Consider the following 20,112-nt stretch of genomic DNA (forward strand, 5'->3'; position numbering starts at 1 on the left):
CTGGCCATTATCTTTAAAAACTCATGATGATTGGGGGAGGTCCCAGACGATTGGAAAAGGGCAAATATAGTGCCCATCTTGAAGAAAGGGATGGAGATCCAAGTAACTACAGACCAGTCAGCTTCACGTCAGTCCCCAGAAAAATCATGGAGCAGGTCCTCAAGGAATCCATTTCTAAGCACTTGAGGAGAAGGTGATCAGGAACAGTCAGCATGGATTCACCAAGGTCATGGCTGATCAACCTGATTGCCTTCTATAATGAGATAACTGGCTCTGTGGATGCAGGGAAATTAGTGGATGTGATATAACTTGATTTTAGCAAGGCTTTTGATAAGGTTTCCCACAGCAATCTTGCAAGCAAGCTCAGGAAGCATGGGCTGGATGAGTGGACTGCAAGGTGGATAGAAAGGCTGGAGTGACAGGCTCAACAAGTAGTAATCAATGGCTCAATGTCTAGCTGGCAGCCAGTTTCAAGCCAGGGATTGGTCCTTTGGCTAGTTTTGCTCAATATCTTCATTAACAATCTGGAAAATGAGATGGATTGCATGCGGATGACGCCAAGCTGGGAGGTGTGGTAGATATACTGGAGGTTAGGGCTAGGGTTCAGAGTAATGTTCCCTCTAAGGTGTAGTGATCTGTGAGCATGCCGCTTTGGTCCGTGAACACGCTGTTTATTGTAAAGTTCCCAGTGGGTCTGAAAAAGGAGCCTGCCAAATAGGCTTAACTTAAGAGTAAGCTTTTCTCTGAGATGTCCTTGAACAAAGGGCCAGCACTATTCTGACAGCTGACCCAAGATTGAAACAGGAAGGCCAAGCAGCAGGAAAATCCCTGACGTGGATTTCCAAAGAGTGTACCGACTGTTGGGGCCAACCGGGGAATGCACCCTGCCCCCACGCACCAGCTTTCCCAGCAGGGGCCAGGCCCCCGCCCTCCTCCCAGGCTGTGATGAAAGCTCCTTTGTAAGGTGTATGTACATTGAGGTCACTCTTGCTATGACTCAAAAACATGTGAGTGGTTTGAAGCGATTCCCCCACATTGGACGACAAGTCAAGGGAGTGTGTTCTTGGCTGAGCTGCGCAGGCCAAAGCCTCCTGAATGCTTGGGGGTCAAAGATCCCATTCCAATATATATATATATTTCACCCCCCTCCCTTTGCAAATGAACTCTACCTCTGGATGAATGCCAAAGCAGGCAACTGCTTTCAGCTTACCTCAGGTTGAATCAGCCCTGCCTCACCTCAGGGAGGAGCCGCTGCCTGCTCCGCACCACTGTCCCTCCCCACGGGGATGCCGGTCCACTGAGGAGTGGGGCAGCCCCTATGCAGCTGAGGGGTAACTTACCGCCAGTAAGGTGTCCCGTGCCAGCACTGGTGCCTCCGCCACACTCCACACCCAAAGTTTACAGGAAGCTGCAGCCCAGCTCCCCTCCGGGCAGGTGTGTGGCATTAAAAAGTTTGTGTGCGTCAAGATTTTTTATTGTGCGCAGCTGCGTGCACACACAGCTAAGGGGAACCTTGGTTCAGAGTGACCTAGATGAATTAGAGGATTGGGCCAAAAGAAATCTCATGAGGTTCAACAAGGACAAGTACAAAGTCCTGCACTTAGGACAGAAGAATCCCATGCACCACTATAGCTTGGGGACTGGCTGGCTAAGCAGCAGCTCTGTAGAAAAAGACCTGGGGGGTTACAGTGGACAATAAGATGGATGAGTCAGCAGTGTGCCCCTGTTGCCAAGAAGGCTAACAGCATACTGGGCTGCATTAGTAGGAGCGTTGCCTGCAGACTGAAGGAAGTAATTATTCACTCTGTTCTGCACTGGTGAGGCCACATCTGGAGTACTGTGGCCAGTTTTGGGTCCCCCACTATAGAAAGGATGTGGACAAGGTGAAGAGAGTCCAGTAGCGAGCAATGAAAATGGTTAGGGGGCTGGGGCACATGACTTCTGAGGAAAGCATGAGGGAACTGGTTTTACTTAGTTTGTAGAAGAGAAGACTGAGAAGGGGATATGATAGCAGTCTTCAACTACTTGAAGGGTAGTTCCAAGGAGGATGGAGTGGGACTGTTTCAGGACTGACAGATGATAGAACATGGAGCAATGGTCCCAAGTTGCAGCAAGGGAGGTTTAGGTTGAATATTAGGAAAAAACTCCCTCCCTAGGAGCGTGGTAAAGCACTGGAACAAGTTACCTAGACAAGTGGTGAAGTCTTCATCCTTGGAGACTTTTAAGGCCTGGCTTGACAAAACCCTGGCTGGAATGATCTAGTTGGCGCTGGTTCTGCTTTGAGCCGGGGGTTGGACTAAATGACCTCCTAAGGTCCCTTCCAACCCTAATTTTCCATGGTTCTATCTGGTGTAGTCTCTCTAGAGAGGCCCAAAATAAACAGTGATAAGAACCTGGAAGCTGAGACACCTGCCAGTAGTGAAGACTGGCATCATGGAAAGGGTGCGTACTTTGTCTCCAAGTTGAGGAAGCTTGAAGCACATGACCTGGGCTTGGAAGAGACTTTGAAGAAATAACTCCCTACAGAATTAAGGGCCAAGTATGAAAATGACAGAGCTCTCCTGCACCTAGACAGAACCTGGAGCCAGGGCTTGAAGGGAAACTGGGAGTGCCCCAGACAGAAATGGCTTGAACCTGGAAGGGCCAAATCAACCACATGTTTTATCGAACTTGTAAACTGTACTTCAAGGGGAAGATACTATTGAATTATCCCTTACTGTGACTTACTGGGAATCCACTCTAGTTGGATGGTAGCAGTGCCATGCCACAAGGTAGCAGAGTGCAGACATGTAATGTGCAAAAACACCAAAACAAATCAACAGGTGTTTTTACTGCTGTTCTATTGCTTTTCCCACAGACTTTCAATTTTCTCTACTACCTCATCTTTAAAATTAGATTGTGCACTTCTTAAGGTAGAGATTACATATTATATATTGCTCACTAATAGGCTCGGTATATTGGGGGAGAGGCCTTATAATTCATTTTACTCCTCTTTCCAAAGTGATTTATGCATCTGACTTTCAAACAGTTCATCTAAATCTTCAAATATAGACCACACAATATTTCTTCAGAGCAAACATATGCAAAAAACTACTAAATAACTATTTATACATACAATTAGCTGTTGAACATGACAACAGCAACTATGTTTGAAAATTACAGCCACACATTTTTACAAGTGTGATTCTAAACAGTTCATCTGAATTTTCCTGAGTTATAAAAATGGCAAAGATTAAATGGGAAACCCAGTCCCACTTATCTAAACAGCACATCCTGCCTTCGTACAGGGGGTTTGATTAGATAACCTTTGAAGTCCCTTTTCCCCATTTAATTCTATGATTTTTTCATAGCAGAGAAATAATCACATGTGTATGCAGAGTGCAGAATGTTCTAAAATATCTTCTGTGTTTGAGGCTCTGCAAGCTACCCGTGTAATCTGCATTCTTTTTCTGATCTATTTATCCAATCATACCAAAAGTACACTTGTGAATCCTTAGTTCTGTACACTCAGTCTAGCACAACACTTTTCCCATTACCTAGATCCTGTGCTTATTTTACCTGGCCAAGTGAGACATAAAACTTTTTCATAATTAATTCGTCTTCATCTTCCTCAGGGAGAGGAGGAGTTGGTTCTCTTTTCACAATCCAGGGATAATATGCTGTATCTATAACGAAGTTAATACCAGTACTGCTCCATTCTACTTGTGATATCAGTTTAGCTAACCTACAGTTAAAATGTTAGGAAACAAAGAAGTAGTTCATTTTAAGTATTCATTCAAAAATTCATTTGATTTAGCTTTACAGTTGACAGCACACTCTAAAAATAAGTTCTCAAGGGTAACTTCATGCTCTACTTTATACTTTATTCCACCCCTACTTCAAGTTTGGAAACAGCTTTCTTCTTGCTAACTCAGTTTTTCTAGCTACAAGTATGGCTCCACATAAAGCTGTAGCTAACAGCTGTTAAGGAAAAAACCTTCCCTCTCCTGCCTGGTCTTCGAAAGAAATTCTGGCTTTCCTCAGTTTATGTGGAGAAGGAGCCCTACAAGCTCATCTGCAGAACTACTATGGGAGTAAAAATATTTATCAAAATATTGAAAGAAATGCAAAAGCTAGGGGACTACAAGACAAAACAACAAGACCAGGCAATATGTATTAAATGATACCAAAAGACAAAAGAGGGTTGAGCCACACAGTGGAAGCCCCAAGAGCTGCTGTTTTTACATGAAGCTCAGAGCTGGTGTTGCTATACGGAGGTCATTGCAACAGGGAGCAGAGACCTCACCTCCAGCCTGCAAGTGACCATGGACACCTTTCAGTGTCCAGAGGAAGGCATGTGGAAATGCCACAACAGCAGATGGGTCTATAAAGGAGTCACAGAAGATGCACAGCCCACAGAAAACCAGGAGCTTTCCCAGAACCAACCCAACTCAACCCAAGGATGTAAACCAGGAGGAAAAAGAAAAGGAACTTGGTTAGGTACAATTTACTCCCCCATTCATGTCCTCCTTTTCTCTTAGCTTTCTTCACAGCCCCTAAAACTTCACCCCCATCTCTAGTCCTTGTCTCTCAATGGAACAACAGATGTTCTCTTAAAGAAGCTGTTTATTTTAAGAACAGACATTGACAATGCAAAACAAAAAATAACTGAATACTTTAAAGAAAAAAATACTATTTTGGGCAGGCAGAGAAACGAATCTAGTAAAGTAAAAGCAAAGCCACTACATTTCACGCATTCCAAAAACACAAACAAGTACAAACTAACACCTGGGCATTCAATTTAAATACCTCAAAGAGACAAAAGAATGTTTCCAAGTATATCAGTACAGTAATGGGGACTAGCTGACTGTAGAAACAACTCAGTAAACTTATTGGATGCAGGTTTTTCAGCTGTAAACACAATATTTTGGTTTTTCAGTAGGAAAAAAACGAACACAAATATTTTTGTTTTTCAGTCGGAAAGTCCAAGTCCCAAACAAACTGCTTGCAGAATGCAGGGCTTGGATTCATGAAAGAAGTAGAAATTGAATGCTGCTGGCTTGTTGGCTTACTCTTTCAATGGGGTCACAAAGCTGGTCAGTGAGCACAACTCTTCTTCACTTATAGAGCTCCTCTCTTGTTTTCTAACACAATTTCAGTAACATTTTCATGCAAGCACTATTTGAGGTTTCCCTGCATGTTCCTCAAAAGAGCGGCCTTTTTTCTCCTCCTGCAGTAAGATACTTCCCCAAGCCACTACTCAACTGTTAGGTCTTCCTGCATTATGGCTTCCTTTGAACAAACCTTGTTCCACAGAGAGATCAGATTTCTCATTTCCTTCTAACTGAACGTCACTTCCATGGAGGAATCACCCACAGCAAGACCTTGACATACAGGAGAGTAAGCTTTATTGATGCTTCAACTAATTCTCACTCTGCGATCAGCACCAAATGCCAGGATACCAGTTTCCTGGATCCAATTTACAATGCTATTTTGTTTGTTGTATTTATTATCAATTCATTAGTATATTTACACATGCCCAAAATTATTCATATTTACTAAGAAATATGTACTGTTTGTTTTCACTTCTGAACTTTTAACTTTCTCTTCCACTTATCAGTGGCTGCCTCAATTCTCTCCCATTCCCTATTTCTCAGTTCCCCTACTTACTTTTGTCCCTGTGCCTATCATCACCCCCTGTGTACACTGAATCTTCTGCCTCCACCACTCAAATGCCAACAGCAGTTAGCTAAGGTGTTCCATCATTCTGAAGAAGCAGGCAGCACAGAGGCTCTGGGAACCTCAGCTTGTCTTTGTGGGGTCTTTCATGCCCTCCAAAGTGACAGATGCCTTTTATTATTTAACAATGTTCACTACATTTATCTAGGACCCTTTATATCCAGACCTCCACACCTCATTAGCTTGAACACTACCACAATATGCTCACAGGCTTAGCTGTCATACTGCTCTGAAGCAGGGCCCTATGTGGTAAAACTTTCCGGGTGTTGGTAATTACGTTCTAATGTCTGCTAGTCCATTAACAATGTCTGTCTGATTTTTTTTAATCAGTGATATCAGCTGGGATTCTGCCTCCACCTGTGTTGAAAGCCTGACCTTCAAAAGGAAGAAAAAAAGGAATGGACAAGGTCAGACAAATCTGCTCAAGAGTTCCAAGTCCACAGCAAAGACCAGAGAGTGAAAGGTGGGTATGCTTAAGGAAAATCAGAAAGACTTCCTAAGAGCTGCATCAAGAAATGCGCCAAGGCATTAAGTTGCTCCCAAAAAGCTTGAAAGAGGCCTATATCCCAGCAGCATTACACTAATTACAAAGTCTTTCCTGAGGCCAATGTGCTATTATGCCCTGCAACACTACCCCATGCACTCAACTCCACAGGAAATAAAGGGGAACACCCACACTGATATGTAATCCATCTAGACCAGCCACCATGTGGGCCTTCTGCTTGAACAGTCTGTTATTTAATACTTCATAATAATGCTGTGCAAACCATAAATTATTTTCTTTGCCTCACAGTACCAAGATGTAGTCCCTCACTCAATCATCCCTCGTCAGATTCATAGAAATTTATAACAAGTCATCACTTGGCCATGTACAGTTTAATTATGAAGTAATGCAAGGCAGCATGCATCCAGTTTGGCTAGGACACACAGTCAATTTTTCTCTTAAGGCCTCCAACTGCACACTGCCTGGATGGACTCTATTAGAGGACCTGCCCTTGTGTCAGGCTGTTCAAATTCAGCAGACAGTCTTTTCATTTCCTTTCTCCACCCTGCTGGTAATGATTATCCCATTTGGTTTGCAAATATTACATAAAACACCATGTGCAGCAACAACAACAATAGGAATATTTGGCTCACTGAGATCCACCCTAGTCATAAGACATCCTAGCAACCCTTTAATCTGCCAAATGCACGTATCCAGCACCTATTCAGACAATAGTTAAAATGTTCCTTGCTCTTGTCCAGCTGCCCAGCGTATGGCTTCATGAGTAAGGCAGGATCTTGGAGAATCACAGCTGTCTGTGAAACCCTACCAAAGTGAATCTGTTGGTCAAGGAAAAAAAGTGTGAAACTTCTCATAAAGTTGTGTATTCCTAAAGATGCATCATGAGCTTTCCCTGCCCATGAATGCTCATGTTAGTGAAATTGCTCCAGTGATCCACCAGTCCTTTCGTAAGTCCTTCTTGTTCATGTATTCAGATGCAGGGGGAAAGGAATCAGAACTGGGATGCACCCTGTCTATTGCCCCACCATAGTTAGGGAAGCCCATTGAGTCAAACCCATTTATTATTTCTTACCATTGCTCTGTCACAATTCTGTGCAGGAAGAAATGCTTAACAGCTCTCTACACCTGGATAATTAACACTGACTTTTCAACACTGAACTGATAATACAGTGGTTAGAAGCTCTCATTTACATGTCTCTGATAGGCTGGGATGGGCTTGGGACACAGCACAGGAAGATCGTCCATAATCAAAAATTTGGCTTGTCCCAGGCTAGCAGCATCATCCAGTTCTGCCACATAGTGTTTGCTTCACAAGCCAAGAAGTGCTAGTTCACCATATGCACCTGGTCAGAATGGGCTTTTGGTACCTCATGACTTTCATTAATTGCCTGCATCATCTTCTTCTGGATTTAATTATCGCTGCAGCTGTTTGAGAGCCACTGAGATAATTTTGAAGTTCCACAAGCTCAGAAGTATCAGTTACTCTGCATCTAAAACCAGCCATGGGAACTCTACTGATATGTCCAACATTCATTCTTCTGACAGCAAAATGTCAGAGAGACTGAAAACTATGTAAGGAAGATCAAATTATGGGATGTGATGAAAACAACCATGAAACTTTTGAAAAACAGGATAAAAATAGACTAAATTATAGGAGGGAAGCACAGGTTTTCTTGGAATTTGACTCTCCAGTCCTGCAAGACTGAGAAGAGAGCTAGTAGCTCACAATGCAATGGAAAAAAATCCTACAAGGAGCCTGGTAGATGGCAGTATAGTAAGCTCTAGGAAGCCTCTTCACAGGGCTATATACTTTTTGCCAATACAACCTGCTGTGAGAATGCACTTTGCCAGCTAAGACACCCAATTGTGACCACCATCTTACTGAAACAGATCTAAGCTGGCATGCATTTTACCAGTAAACATTTCTAATGTAGACTATAGCTACAGATGGAAGAATTCTCCCAAAAGTGAGGCTCAATATACATTAGGTTTGAGCCATGGAGTCTGTCTCTGTCTCCAAGTCCAACGCCAAATTTAAACTTCCCCAGTTTTTGACCATGGCAGAGTTCAGACCTGATGCGCTGTGTAAGGTTCGACTCATTTCTCCTCTCCTCTCCTACCTCTGTTCATTTTGTTTAGCTCAGCTTTGAACATTGACTACAATAGGAATTAAGCATGTGCTTAACATTTAATTCCATGTACAGCAAGAGCCGCTTTATCCAGCACCTTACAAACTGGCAAGCTCTATTAACTGGCATGCCAGTTGACGTGGCAAAAGCGAAACCACAACTGCCCACTGTGGCACATGAGGTTTTGCCGAGCCCCCATGGCCCAGGGCAAAGCAGCCTATGCTGCCGAGCCCCCATGGCCTGGGGCATAGCACCCTGTCCCGAGTGTGCCTGGGGCTCCCCTCTCTGTCCCTCTGAACACTGACATCGCGGGAGGGACAGCGGTGCACTGGACACGGCAGGAGGGGCAGAGGCCAAAACAGCAAAAGATGCCTGTTCGGGCCTCTCAGGTAACCAGCATATTTGGTTATCTGGCACCCCCTATTCTCCATGGGTGCCGGATAACAAAACTTTTGCCATAATTATATTTTGTTTGAACAAAAAAATTGCTTGCCACATCAAAAGACCAAATCTAATAACATTCTAGGAAGCTTATACATGCACATTACTTTAAGGAAGGTACAGCTTTCCTTTGATTTGCTATCCTTTGTAAATTTTCCCCTCCGATGTACAAATCATCTTCAGTATCTTGCATATAGTTGCAGTTCCTACAAACATTTAAAAATGCAAACTGAATATAAAGACACTCTACATGATTATTTTACCAGAGATACTAGTAAATTCATAGTAAATTTACTCTGCAGTAAGGAGGAAGTTAGGGTGGCACCTTAGAGATTAACTGGTTCAGAGAGCTGTGAGCTTTTGTAGGAGATAGCCTACTTCATCAAGTGCTAGGAACAGAATGGAAAGACAGAATAGTCTGTCCTTTCTAGACAAGTTCCTCTAATTCAAATCATTCATTTGCAGTAACTAGACACTAGTGTGCGTGCAACAGCAAGAGACTTGCAACCTCTGTGGAATATAGATAGTTACACATAGATAAATACCAGTAGTATTTTCTAGCAGATTAATACGGTATGTAATTTCTGGACAAGAAAAATTACTGAGTGAAAAAGAAACAGAATAAAAATACCATTCAATTCATTTTAACCGAACCAAGTCATTAAAATGAAATGAGTTAAACAAAACAAAATGCTTCAGAAAATGCCTTAAGTGAAGTGTCAAGATGAATTAGACACAGGAGAAAAAATAAACAAATTTAACATTTGAATTTGCATTAGAGACTGCAATACCTGTATTCAAAGTAACAATCACTTTCTAGAAATGCTGGAAGTCTTTCTTTCTTAATCCACTGAATTCCCTGCTCTCGATCAAGGCACTGTTAAAAGAAAGAAAGACCAAGCATCCATGTTAATCTTAACTTCCTCTGGTTTTACTTGCCACATACTTAACTGATAGGATACTATCAGTTGAAAAGACAATCCCTTTCCCCTCCACACACACATAGGTCACCCAGCTGAGTAAATTAGTTTATCTTCCTATAAATAGTTGAGAAAGCCTGGTTTTGATCTCACTTGAACCTGCATAAATAGAAGCATTGCAACTTAAGATAGCAAATGAAAGAATGAATTAGGTCTGTAATGTACAATTTAACGTGCCAGTTAGAATATCAGATGCCCATAAGTTATCTATAATGTGAAATAGAGAATGTGGCAGACACTATCAACTTGAACATAAAATAAAATATTAACAATAGTCAGGATTTTTCTTGATATTCTGAGGAGTGAAGAAGCAATTAAATGGTCTTAATATATTCCGCAATGGCAGGGAAACTGTAGCTATTAAAAAGAACAACAAAAATTTAAAAAGCATTAAAAAAAACTACTAACAAACTACAGCTTTCTCTTAAATCAGTTGTAGGCTGAGTTACTTCTGTTGACTCAGGGAAATTATTCCTGATTTATGCCAGCCCAAATGAGAGAAAACTGAGGTCCCACTACTGGCTCTGTAAGAAATGAACACAGAATCTGTAAGAATCTGACACAGAGCACCATCAACAAATGTATACATTCTTAAGAGTTAAGGTTTCATTTATTTGAGGTGTATTTTTCTTTTCAGTGACCTGGTTGCTGGGGAAATTGAATTCCTGAGAGAATAAAATCCTCTAGTTGTCCACAAAAATGAGTAAAGGACAGGCAGTATTGATATTGTAGCTCTTTGCTACCCCAGGCAATCAGTACATATGGGCTTGAACTTACATTTTCTTTCTATGATCTAGTATTTCATAAAGGGCAAGGGTTATTTCTGCTTCATATGCATCTCTAGAGGATTAAAAAATCTAAACTACTTTGCAAAGTAGGTGGTTTCATTTAAGAAGAAGAAAATATATCAAAATATGGAAAGCTTATGTTGGCTGTGGGTCAGATAGTGTAATTTGTGGAGATGAAGACTAATTATTCTCCATACTATAGTATGTGCCTCTTTTGGTAACTGATAAGTTTTTGGAAATATAGAAGTTGTCTCTTTATTTTGGCCAATTTCTCTGGATGTAAGAAAAATATTTGCAATTTGTATGTACCAATGGAAACATGTCCCAGTTTTTTTAATCAAAGTTATTCATAATATGTTTATGTCTGAGTGAATGTTATGCAGAATTAATTATATATTATCTGGAGGAAAAGAACACCCAGAAAAAGAGGTCTAAATGTAATCCAATGGATTTTGTTACCTTTGTTACCAGTTAGCCGTAGGCCTTGCTGGGACCCAATCCAGCAAAGCTTTTAGCACGTGTTTAACTTTAAGCTTGTGGAAAGTCTCACAGTCTGCTCATGTGACTGAAGTTAAGTGCTTTGCTGGACTGGAAAGTAAGAGGTTCAAAACCTGATCTGATTTTCTTTTCCACCTGTGACTGATTCTCTCCCCTTCAGCATATGCCTGTCATTATATAATTCACCCTCTGGTTGATTCTTAACTGACCATAGCTTAACATACACATATTCCCACATCTGCAACTTGCAAGCATGTTTCCCTTCCCCCCTTGCTTGCTTGTCGATCTTCATAGGCTGGGAGAATAGTGAGAATAGAGAAAAAGACCATAAGATGTATTCCCCTCAGATTACATCTGCCTAAATTCAGACTGGTTCTCATTGCAAACAGGGTGGATGTTAAGATTCACAGTTTCACCAACAATTTCTGCAGTGAGGCCAAAGTCATAAGATGCTTTTTACAAACAAACAATTCTCATTCTCGCCTGCTGAACAAGGTTATAAGCAGTCAGCTGAGCCAGAAGAAACAAAGAGTGAAAAATCAAATTTCACTCTGATCTGAACTGAAATAATGGATGCAAGTGGTAAGGGATCACTATGAGTGAGATGTGACTATGACTGCTGGAATGACAAAATCAATCTGGCTGACTTCTGGTACTTTGTACAGATATGGTACTGACTTTTGGCATGCTGATATGATAGGCATGGCTTTAATGTTTGGTCTCACAGACGTTAAGCAGAAGTTGATGGGGCATCCAAATCACCCATCCAGTAAACTAGAAAGCTGAAACAAGGTATAATGTAAGTGCTGAAAATGCACTGATTCATACCACAAAGGTCATGGTGCCTCCCTTCTGTGGAAAATCTCATGGAGAGAGGAGACACTTCTAAGGCTCTGAGAGATGGGGGGGTTTGTAGTTTTACAACAGCTGTAGTACCACAAAAACTAAAGCAGTATGGACAGCCATATATTCAAAGAACCCTTGGCAAAAGACAACAAAGTTGCCACAAAAGGCACGCTGTCTAGCTTTGGGGTGATCACCCAGCCTCCAGTGAAGTCTGTCAACTGACAGGCTTCACCATGAACTCTTTCCACCATGACCACAATATCTAGCTGACAGATGGCCAGAGCCCTGTGGCCTCCAACTGCTTGCCACCTGCACATTTACAGGTCTGAGAGGAACCCAAAGCCAGTCCTTCTCTCTGTCCCTTGGGGTTGGGAGAAGAGGAGTGGGCAACTGGTGGGCAGCCTGAGACCTGAGTACTTTCCTAGTAGGCATTCCTAGGACTTAGACTCCCAACCTGTCTGGAATTTTAAAGAATCTATGGGCAGCCCAAGAGCCCTTTAAAGTTCATGGCTCTCCTGCTGCCTGAGAGTGCCACTGCCAGGGCATCCCCACTCTCAGGAATCTCAAGAAAGCTTTAAATGTAATGGCAATCAGGCAGTTCAGAAGTCCTTTGAAGTTTTTGATGTTTGAGCTTCCTGAGAGCTGGCGTTCTCCTCCATCCCACCCCTAAGGCAGCCTCTGCCACCACTGCAACTATGGTGAGGCAAACTGCAAGCTCCCTGACAACTTGCTGTTTGGCAGGTTGTCAGATAATGAGCTGCTCTCTCTCCCTCCTGCCTCCCTCTTGGAGTGTGGAAGGAGGAGCAGGGTGTGATACTGAAGGACTGGAGACCTGATCAGGTGTTAAATTTGTTCCGACAAGACAAAGATGTTGTCTGAAGCAGCAACTTCTTTGTCATGGATCTGCCAGTTTTGTGGCAATATTTTATCAAGGGATAAATTCCTGTAACATCTGGCATGTTACAGTTTGTCTTGGTAAACTTGCATATAACCTATAACAAACATCATGTCTGTCATTAAATAACTTGGGCCCTTATATAAAACAAAATAGGGCAGTACTGTCCTCTGCCCAGCTCATGTGACAGGAAATAGTAGGTGGGGAAGGTTAGGGATATGGAGCCCAAGAATGCACAAGGAAGCTCAGCCAAAACCCCACAGACCCTAAGACGTGACAGAGAAGGATATATTCAGTTTTTCAATTCCACTGAGATCAATGCAGCTGGTTATTTCAAGGCAGTGATTCTTAATCACTTTTTGGTAGTCAACCTGACCTTTCTGTGTCAAACCTCATTACATTGTGGCCAACATTACTTACTGATTCAGCTATTGGCACTTATGAAATTAGGTCATCTGTACCAGTTAGACTAAAAATAGCTTCCCTTCCTGTGTGATCTCAAATTAGCCATTCCAAGAAGCAATCACTCAGAATGCTGAAAAACTTTCTTCCACTGTGCCCTTTGACCAGTTTTTCAGTAACCAGTGAAAGTCCCCTATTTTTAGCATTGTGGTAGATTTTGCTTCCTTTTTGCCCTCTCTCAGCATTGGACATTCACTTTTCTTTTTGATCTGGAAGCCAGTAATATAGCCCCATTAATATGCTTACAATCTGATACTTGAGATTTGTATTGGCATTGACTCAACTATGTGGGTCTCTCTAGTTAAGATCTGTATTTTTCTAGATTCTATGGAATCCCTTAGATGTGGTTTTACTCTTTCTCCTCTTTAACCAAAGTATTTTTCCTGTATAGTTACTAGCAAAGTATTATGGTATCCTGCTTCACAATGCTTATGATTAACAAAGTGGAGATGCAATCAGCTACAGCTCCTTGATTTTCCTTCTACCTGGCCATGGCATAGGCTGATAGCTGATTAGTTCCAAAACACAGTAAAACAAGCATGGCCAACCTACAGCACATGCACTTTCTGCATGCAACACCCAGCAGCTCAGAACGGGGCCAGACAGCACAGTGGTAGACAGGGCAGGGACCAGAAAGCAGAGCATCAGATCAGGTGGGGAGAATAGGGCACAGAACATAAAGAAGATGCCCACCAGGAATGGAGATGCCCAGGATGCTCATAGAACATAAAGAAGATGCCCACCTGATGCCCCTCAGATCAGCCAGAGGATAAGGATCTGAATGACACTCAGAAAAGGTGAGGGATAATTTGTAGCACGCTTGCCAAAAAAAGGTTGCCCTCCACTGCCCTAAGACATTAGAACAGTTTTGAATGGTGTCTACTGGAGTCACATAACTTTCTTGATTATATCACACTAGCATAAGTGACTAAATCAAGTACCACAGCCTGCTGAAATGTACTTTTCTTCTGCAAAAGTACAATTTAAAGGAAAACTCCAAGGACTACTTAAAAAGCTATCTGTACTCTCTTGTATTCTCTAAGATGCTTACAGTTAATATTGACTTCATTTCTATGCTAAAACTAAAGACAGAGCCACTAAAGCAAGCAGAGTAAAATATTACAGCAGGTAGTGGTTACACAACACTAGGAGAAGAAGGCTTCCCTGAAATTTATTCTATCTTCCAAAACATCCACTTAGCTAAGTCAGTTCTTGCTTGCCAGAATTAGTGACTTATGCTAGCTTTACCCATCAGGGCTAACAAGAGTTAAATATGTAAGTCTTCTGAAAACTAACGGAAGAGACCCATACATATTGCCAGATCATGAATGAGCTCATAGCCACACAACTGCTAGGCACAAGTTAAGGCAGAAGACTGAGATGCGTTAGTTTCAATCAATGTGTACATTCCAAGGATCACCAGTAAACTAATTGTTGTTATAATATTAGTGAGCAACATTTTTTCCTTAATATTAAAAAGCTTCAGGCCACACAACTAAACTCTGGTCTAAAAGATGTACAAATGTAGTTAAATTCACTTGTATGAGACACATGGTGATCTGAAGGCATAATTTGGCTCATTGTAGTATTTTCCTAATACTGTACAAATGAACATTTTTCCCCAAGCTAGCAAGTCAAACACAACAGTAACTGCTGTCAAAATGTCTACAAAAACATTTAAATAAAAGGCACTGGACAGAACATGCTTACCATAATCCTGTAATTTGGATTAATATTTGGGTCTGAAGAAGCACTGCTCTTTTTGGAGAACTGCCCATCATTCTTTGCCTTCCTTGTAACATTGTAAATGGGATTTGGAGGTTTTTGAGCGTGCAGTATTTTTTTAAGCTGGCTTTCCAGGCGCAGAGGGGTGTCATTAATTACTTCAAAAATCCCAAAATCAGGATTAAATTTAACTGGCTGTGCAAAGGTCTGCAAAAGAAATTTTTGAAAAGTTATAATAAGGAAAACTTTCATTTGAGAAGTCCTGTTTCTGCAGTATAAAAGCACCCTACAGAACAGAACCTGATATAAATAGGTTTCCTTCTCTTTCGTTTCAGGACTTTTGCTTAGAGCATACTTGCCCCTCTCTTTTCATTGTAAGGTTTTCCAGTATAGGTTTCCCTCGCTTTATACTGTACAGGCATTCCTGGAAAACACCGCATAACTCAAATTCACATAAAGGGAACCCACTTTACAGTGTAACAAATAGGGATACATTCCAAGATCTCAACTGTACTGACCCCCAGACCCATTTCTATCACTTTTACAAGACAATTTTGGTACTCAGCAGCAGACAGTACACACAAGCACAGGGCATTATCATAATGGGGATGGCAACTACAAAAACACGTGTTGCAGACAACAAGCAAGGAGCACAGATCCACATAGGAGACTATAGTTTGGTGCATGTCACTCCCACAGTGCACCGCACAAAGCAGCTGGCTGTGGGCTTCCACCACACTGATTGCATAACAGTGAATTTACCTCACATATAATGAATTTTATTTATTTATTTTAAAGGCCTGTGTGGCCTCATATAAATTCTAGTAAATCAAAAACTTAGTAAAAGTCAAGACTAATATTCCCATCTCAAGTATTACCATATACTACCAATTCAATTAGGGACTGTATGACCTATGTACAACAGTTCCAATCCCATCTTCAGCTATGTACATGCAACTTTTGTCAACTTCACATATACGTGCATGCCTAAAAGCAGAGTAAAAGCTTGTGCACACCCAAAAGCAATCATTAGTTTTTTCTGTCTTTTTTACTGTAAACCAAAACTAATTCTTTTGCATTCAAACTTCAAGAAATGACGATTATGTTATAAAACATACAAACAGTTCACTATGAAGTTGGAGGCATTCTGCTTTAAGGAAAAAATAATAAAAAAAAAAAAAGAGAGGACAAAAACTTGAAGTGGCTAGTAACTATCTCCTTTTCCCACACAATAATATTAACTGAATTTAGTCTCTTTTGGTGAGATCCGGTTTCATTTCACACCAGTATAAATATAAAGTAACCACACTGAAATCAAGCATTTTTGTTGCTCTTCTCTGAACTTCCCACGATTTAGCAATAATGAGATGCCCAAAACTAAACACAGTATTCAAGTCTGGTTACACTAGACTAATGGAAAGGCTCTATATTTCTTTCATATCCTGCAATATCTTTATGCAGAGGCCCTGAACCACCAAAGTACTTTAGCATTTGATTAAATTAAGCATAAATAGTTCCTATGCCTTTCAGGATTTATATGATCAGAACTAAACACCCCAGAACTGTATTGGCCAGGTTGGCTGCCTGATTTCACTGTAGTCATGTCTAATTTTCTGTATGCTGTCACCCCTGTGTCTTTTCAGCATTAATACTTCCCAGGTTTTTGTGGGCTTGATGCTTTTTTCTCTACAAGTACTAAGGTGCAATTTTAAGACTGGGTTTGGTTTGGGTTTTTTCAGTATTATGTATTTACTCTCCTATGTTCAGAATGCCTCCCAACTTAATAACTGCAAATTTCATTTACCTTCATGTTTAATTTTTATAAATTCCTGACTTTGAATGATTAAGCCTTTATAATGCTTACATTAAATAAATGTATTATTTAATTTCCTATGCTTTATTAAAGGGGAAAGGGAGAGAAAAAAAATAAAAAGCAGGACTCGTTTGCAGAAAAAAGCAAACAAGGCATGTAAATTCCATAATCTGGAACTATTTGACTAGACATTACTAGTTTATTTTAGTTCTATGGTATTTAAATTGAAAGCTAACCAAAGACAACATTAATTTATCACTCGTATCTACTTTTACTCAATCTCTAGTAACTCAGTTCTAGGTCTAGATTTTTCAATATGCTTTCTAATTAACCAAACAAAAAACATCTGGCAACTTTAATGTAGTGAAACAGATGCCAATGACAACTTTTAAATATGAATTGTACTGTCATTTTGGATGTCTGACCACAAATCATTTACAAGACACATCTACTAATGGAATGAAAGAAGTAAGACTTCAAATAATGCATATTAGACCAAAAACAGATACATTAATCTAAGATGCATTTTTCTGACACCAGACTTAACATGTACACACACACACACACACACACACACACACACAAAGCCAAAAAACTCTACTAAACAGATAATTTCATCAGAGCCTCAAAGAGAAACATCTCAGAATAAATAAAACTTTTCTGGAGAAGGAAACTTCTACTCCTTAGTTAAATAAAATTACAACAGAGATTTCTTCATGAAAGTGTGTACTATAACAATTTTACAAATATGACAAAATATGCAGTAAATCCAGACCTACTCTTTACTCAAAACCCTTCCAAGAAAAAAGAAACGGTAAAATTTGAAATGTAAATTTTGGCCTGGTTTAGCCATTCTTGCAGAACACTCTCCTGCTTTGGTAAGCCATAAATTTTGCTGAGAACTAAAATACACTAGATGCGACCAATATATTCCAGTATGCAGGACTTTCATTCAATTTTAGAAAAGTCACTAAGCAAAGTACAGACAAGCAAATGCTGTTTTCACACTGCTGTATGGGAGATATCTTAATAAGTAAACATTCAGACATAAATGGTTGACAGCAAAATAACTTCTCAGATGTTAAATGCAAACAGCTGAATATGTTTTTGGATGAAGAACAAATCAAATATAATGTTCAGAAACCTATGAGCGATCACATTAATTGTAGTGGTGGCCAATGTTCCTTTTTCCTCCCAAAACAGAATACAAAACAGCATCTCTCTCCATGTTCCTAGGATATTGCGCATTTATCTCTATAGGTCATGGCTTTATAGCTGTCAAATTTACTTAAATTCATTCAAGAATTCTCCTATATTCACCACACCCCAAGGAGAATCATTCATCCTGACCCCACAAACACTGAATGAGGACACTGCACCTGTCAGAAGGCCCTGACCAGGCAGAAAATAAGTGGAGTAGAGGAAGTTAAACAGCTTTGAGAATCTAGTGAGAAATTCTGTCTATATGTAAGTCAATGGCAAAACTCTTTTTGATTTCAACAGTGCCAACATTTCACCCCCAACTATAAATAAGGACTAAGTTACAAGCAAACATCTCAGATCTCAATAACATAGAAGAAATGCTCCTTCTTTGTCTGTCAGTCAGTCTACTCTCAGTATATTTATACACACGTTCAAATAATCTGGGAAAATTCTCTCAGGTTTGTCCTCCTAGTAGAGAAAATTACCCAGAGCCACATGTACAGATATTTGATTACTGAGGCCCTGACGAGTGGAGAGCTTGCAGAGCTGATGCTGTGATGTCAAAGGCATTGCCCTGTGCACACATCTCAGCTTGCTCATCAGGCTCCCTTAATCTACCCAGCAACAGGTGGCAGCAGGCATTCCTGACTGGCTGACCCAGACTGCCCATGGTCAGCCTGTGTTCCCCTATAGCACAACATAGGGATTGTGAAGGGGTGTACTTTGCTCCCTGCTGAAGCATCAAAGTCCAGTGAGCAACATGCTGTCTCCCTGGGTGGAAAAAGGAGGGGATGCTGGAGGGCTATGTTCTCGTCTGAGAGAAACCACAGCATGTACAGTCATTCATTTTCCCAGGAGAAACTCTCCTTGCTGTGATTTAACCCTGGTTGTTCCCCATTTTTTTTTCTCCTGGAGAAGCCATTTTTACCCTGGGAGGAATAGCCTGAATATCTGTACACTTGTGGTTGCTCCTGGGAAAGTAGGATACACACACGGGGGAGAATACAGGCACAGCTCACTCCAGGCGGAAGGGGGCAAGCGGCAGCAGGTCATAGCCCCCACTCCCAGCACCACTGCACACACATCCTCTGCTTTCCACGCCAGCTGGCAAGCAGCAGCAGAACAGAGCCCACACTCCCAGTGCTGATGTGAACGCAGAGCACTGGGAGTGGGGACTACGCTTTGCTGCTGCCTGGAGCAATCTGTACCTGCACTGCACCCCCCACCACTGGCTGGGCAAGCGGCAGCAAGGCATAACCCCCGTGGCTCCTCACACAAGGAACAGGAGGAAAACAAATGTGGGGCCATTGCTCAACAACTCAACAGAGCTGGTTATCAGTACCCAGGAGAAAGCTGAACTCCTGAATGACTACTTCGCCTCAGTCTTTCACTGGACCAAGGCAAAAACCACACCAGGTAGAGCAGAAGATAAGCATGGTAGGAATAATCACTTTCCTACTATTGCCATACAATTACTGTATGACCAATTACAAAAATTAGACGTATACAAGTCAGAGGGACCAGATGATCTTCATCCAAGAGCGCTGAAGGAGTTGGCCAAAATCACTACAGAACCCCTGGCAAAACTCTTCCACAACTTGTGGCACTCGGGAGAAGTCCCTGATGATTGAAAGACGCCAAAGTTGTGCCCACCCACAAGAAGGGCAGGAGGGAGGACCCAGGTAACTATAGGCCAAATCAGCCTAACTTCCATCCTAGGGAAAATCCTGGAAAAGTTCATCAAGGAGTCTATCTGCGATGAGCTTCCAGAAAGTAAGATTCTGAATGACAGCCACCATGGCTTTGTCGTGGGCAGGTCTTGCCTTACCAACCTCGTCTTCTCCTCTGACCAGGTAACTCTCCACCTAGACACAAGCGATCATGTTGACATTTTATACCTTGACCTCCAAAAGGCCTTTGATCTGATAGCCCACAATGTCCTTGTGAGAAAATTGGAGGACTGTAGGCTTAACTCCAAGACAGTCAGGTGGGTGAGAAACTGGCTGCAAGACAGAACCCAGAGAGTCATAGTGAATGGATCTGTATCATCCTGGCAAGAAGTGGGCAGTGATGTCCCACAGGGGTCAGTGCTCAATCCAGTACTTTTCA

At 41.4% G+C, this 20,112-nt stretch overlaps 1 protein-coding gene across 1 annotated transcript in view; it reads right to left on the reverse strand.

The window, feature by feature from the left end:
* Positions 1 to 20,112, reverse strand: part of RGS22 (regulator of G protein signaling 22) — a 110,207-nt gene that overhangs the window by 76,466 nt on the left and 13,629 nt on the right. The window contains exons 4-6 of the mRNA XM_090040424.1: positions 14,973 to 15,194; positions 9,585 to 9,670; positions 3,559 to 3,724 (exon numbers count right to left, since the gene is read on the reverse strand). Coding sequence (XP_089896550.1) covers positions 3,559 to 3,724; positions 9,585 to 9,670; positions 14,973 to 15,194 — 474 coding nt within the window. The remainder of the gene's footprint in view (positions 1 to 3,558; positions 3,725 to 9,584; positions 9,671 to 14,972; positions 15,195 to 20,112) is intronic.

The sequence above is a fragment of the Crocodylus siamensis genome, chromosome 3 (assembly GCF_052110815.1).
Source record: "Crocodylus siamensis isolate JL-2025a chromosome 3, ASM5211081v1, whole genome shotgun sequence".
Lineage (NCBI taxonomy): Eukaryota > Metazoa > Chordata > Crocodylia > Crocodylidae > Crocodylus > Crocodylus siamensis.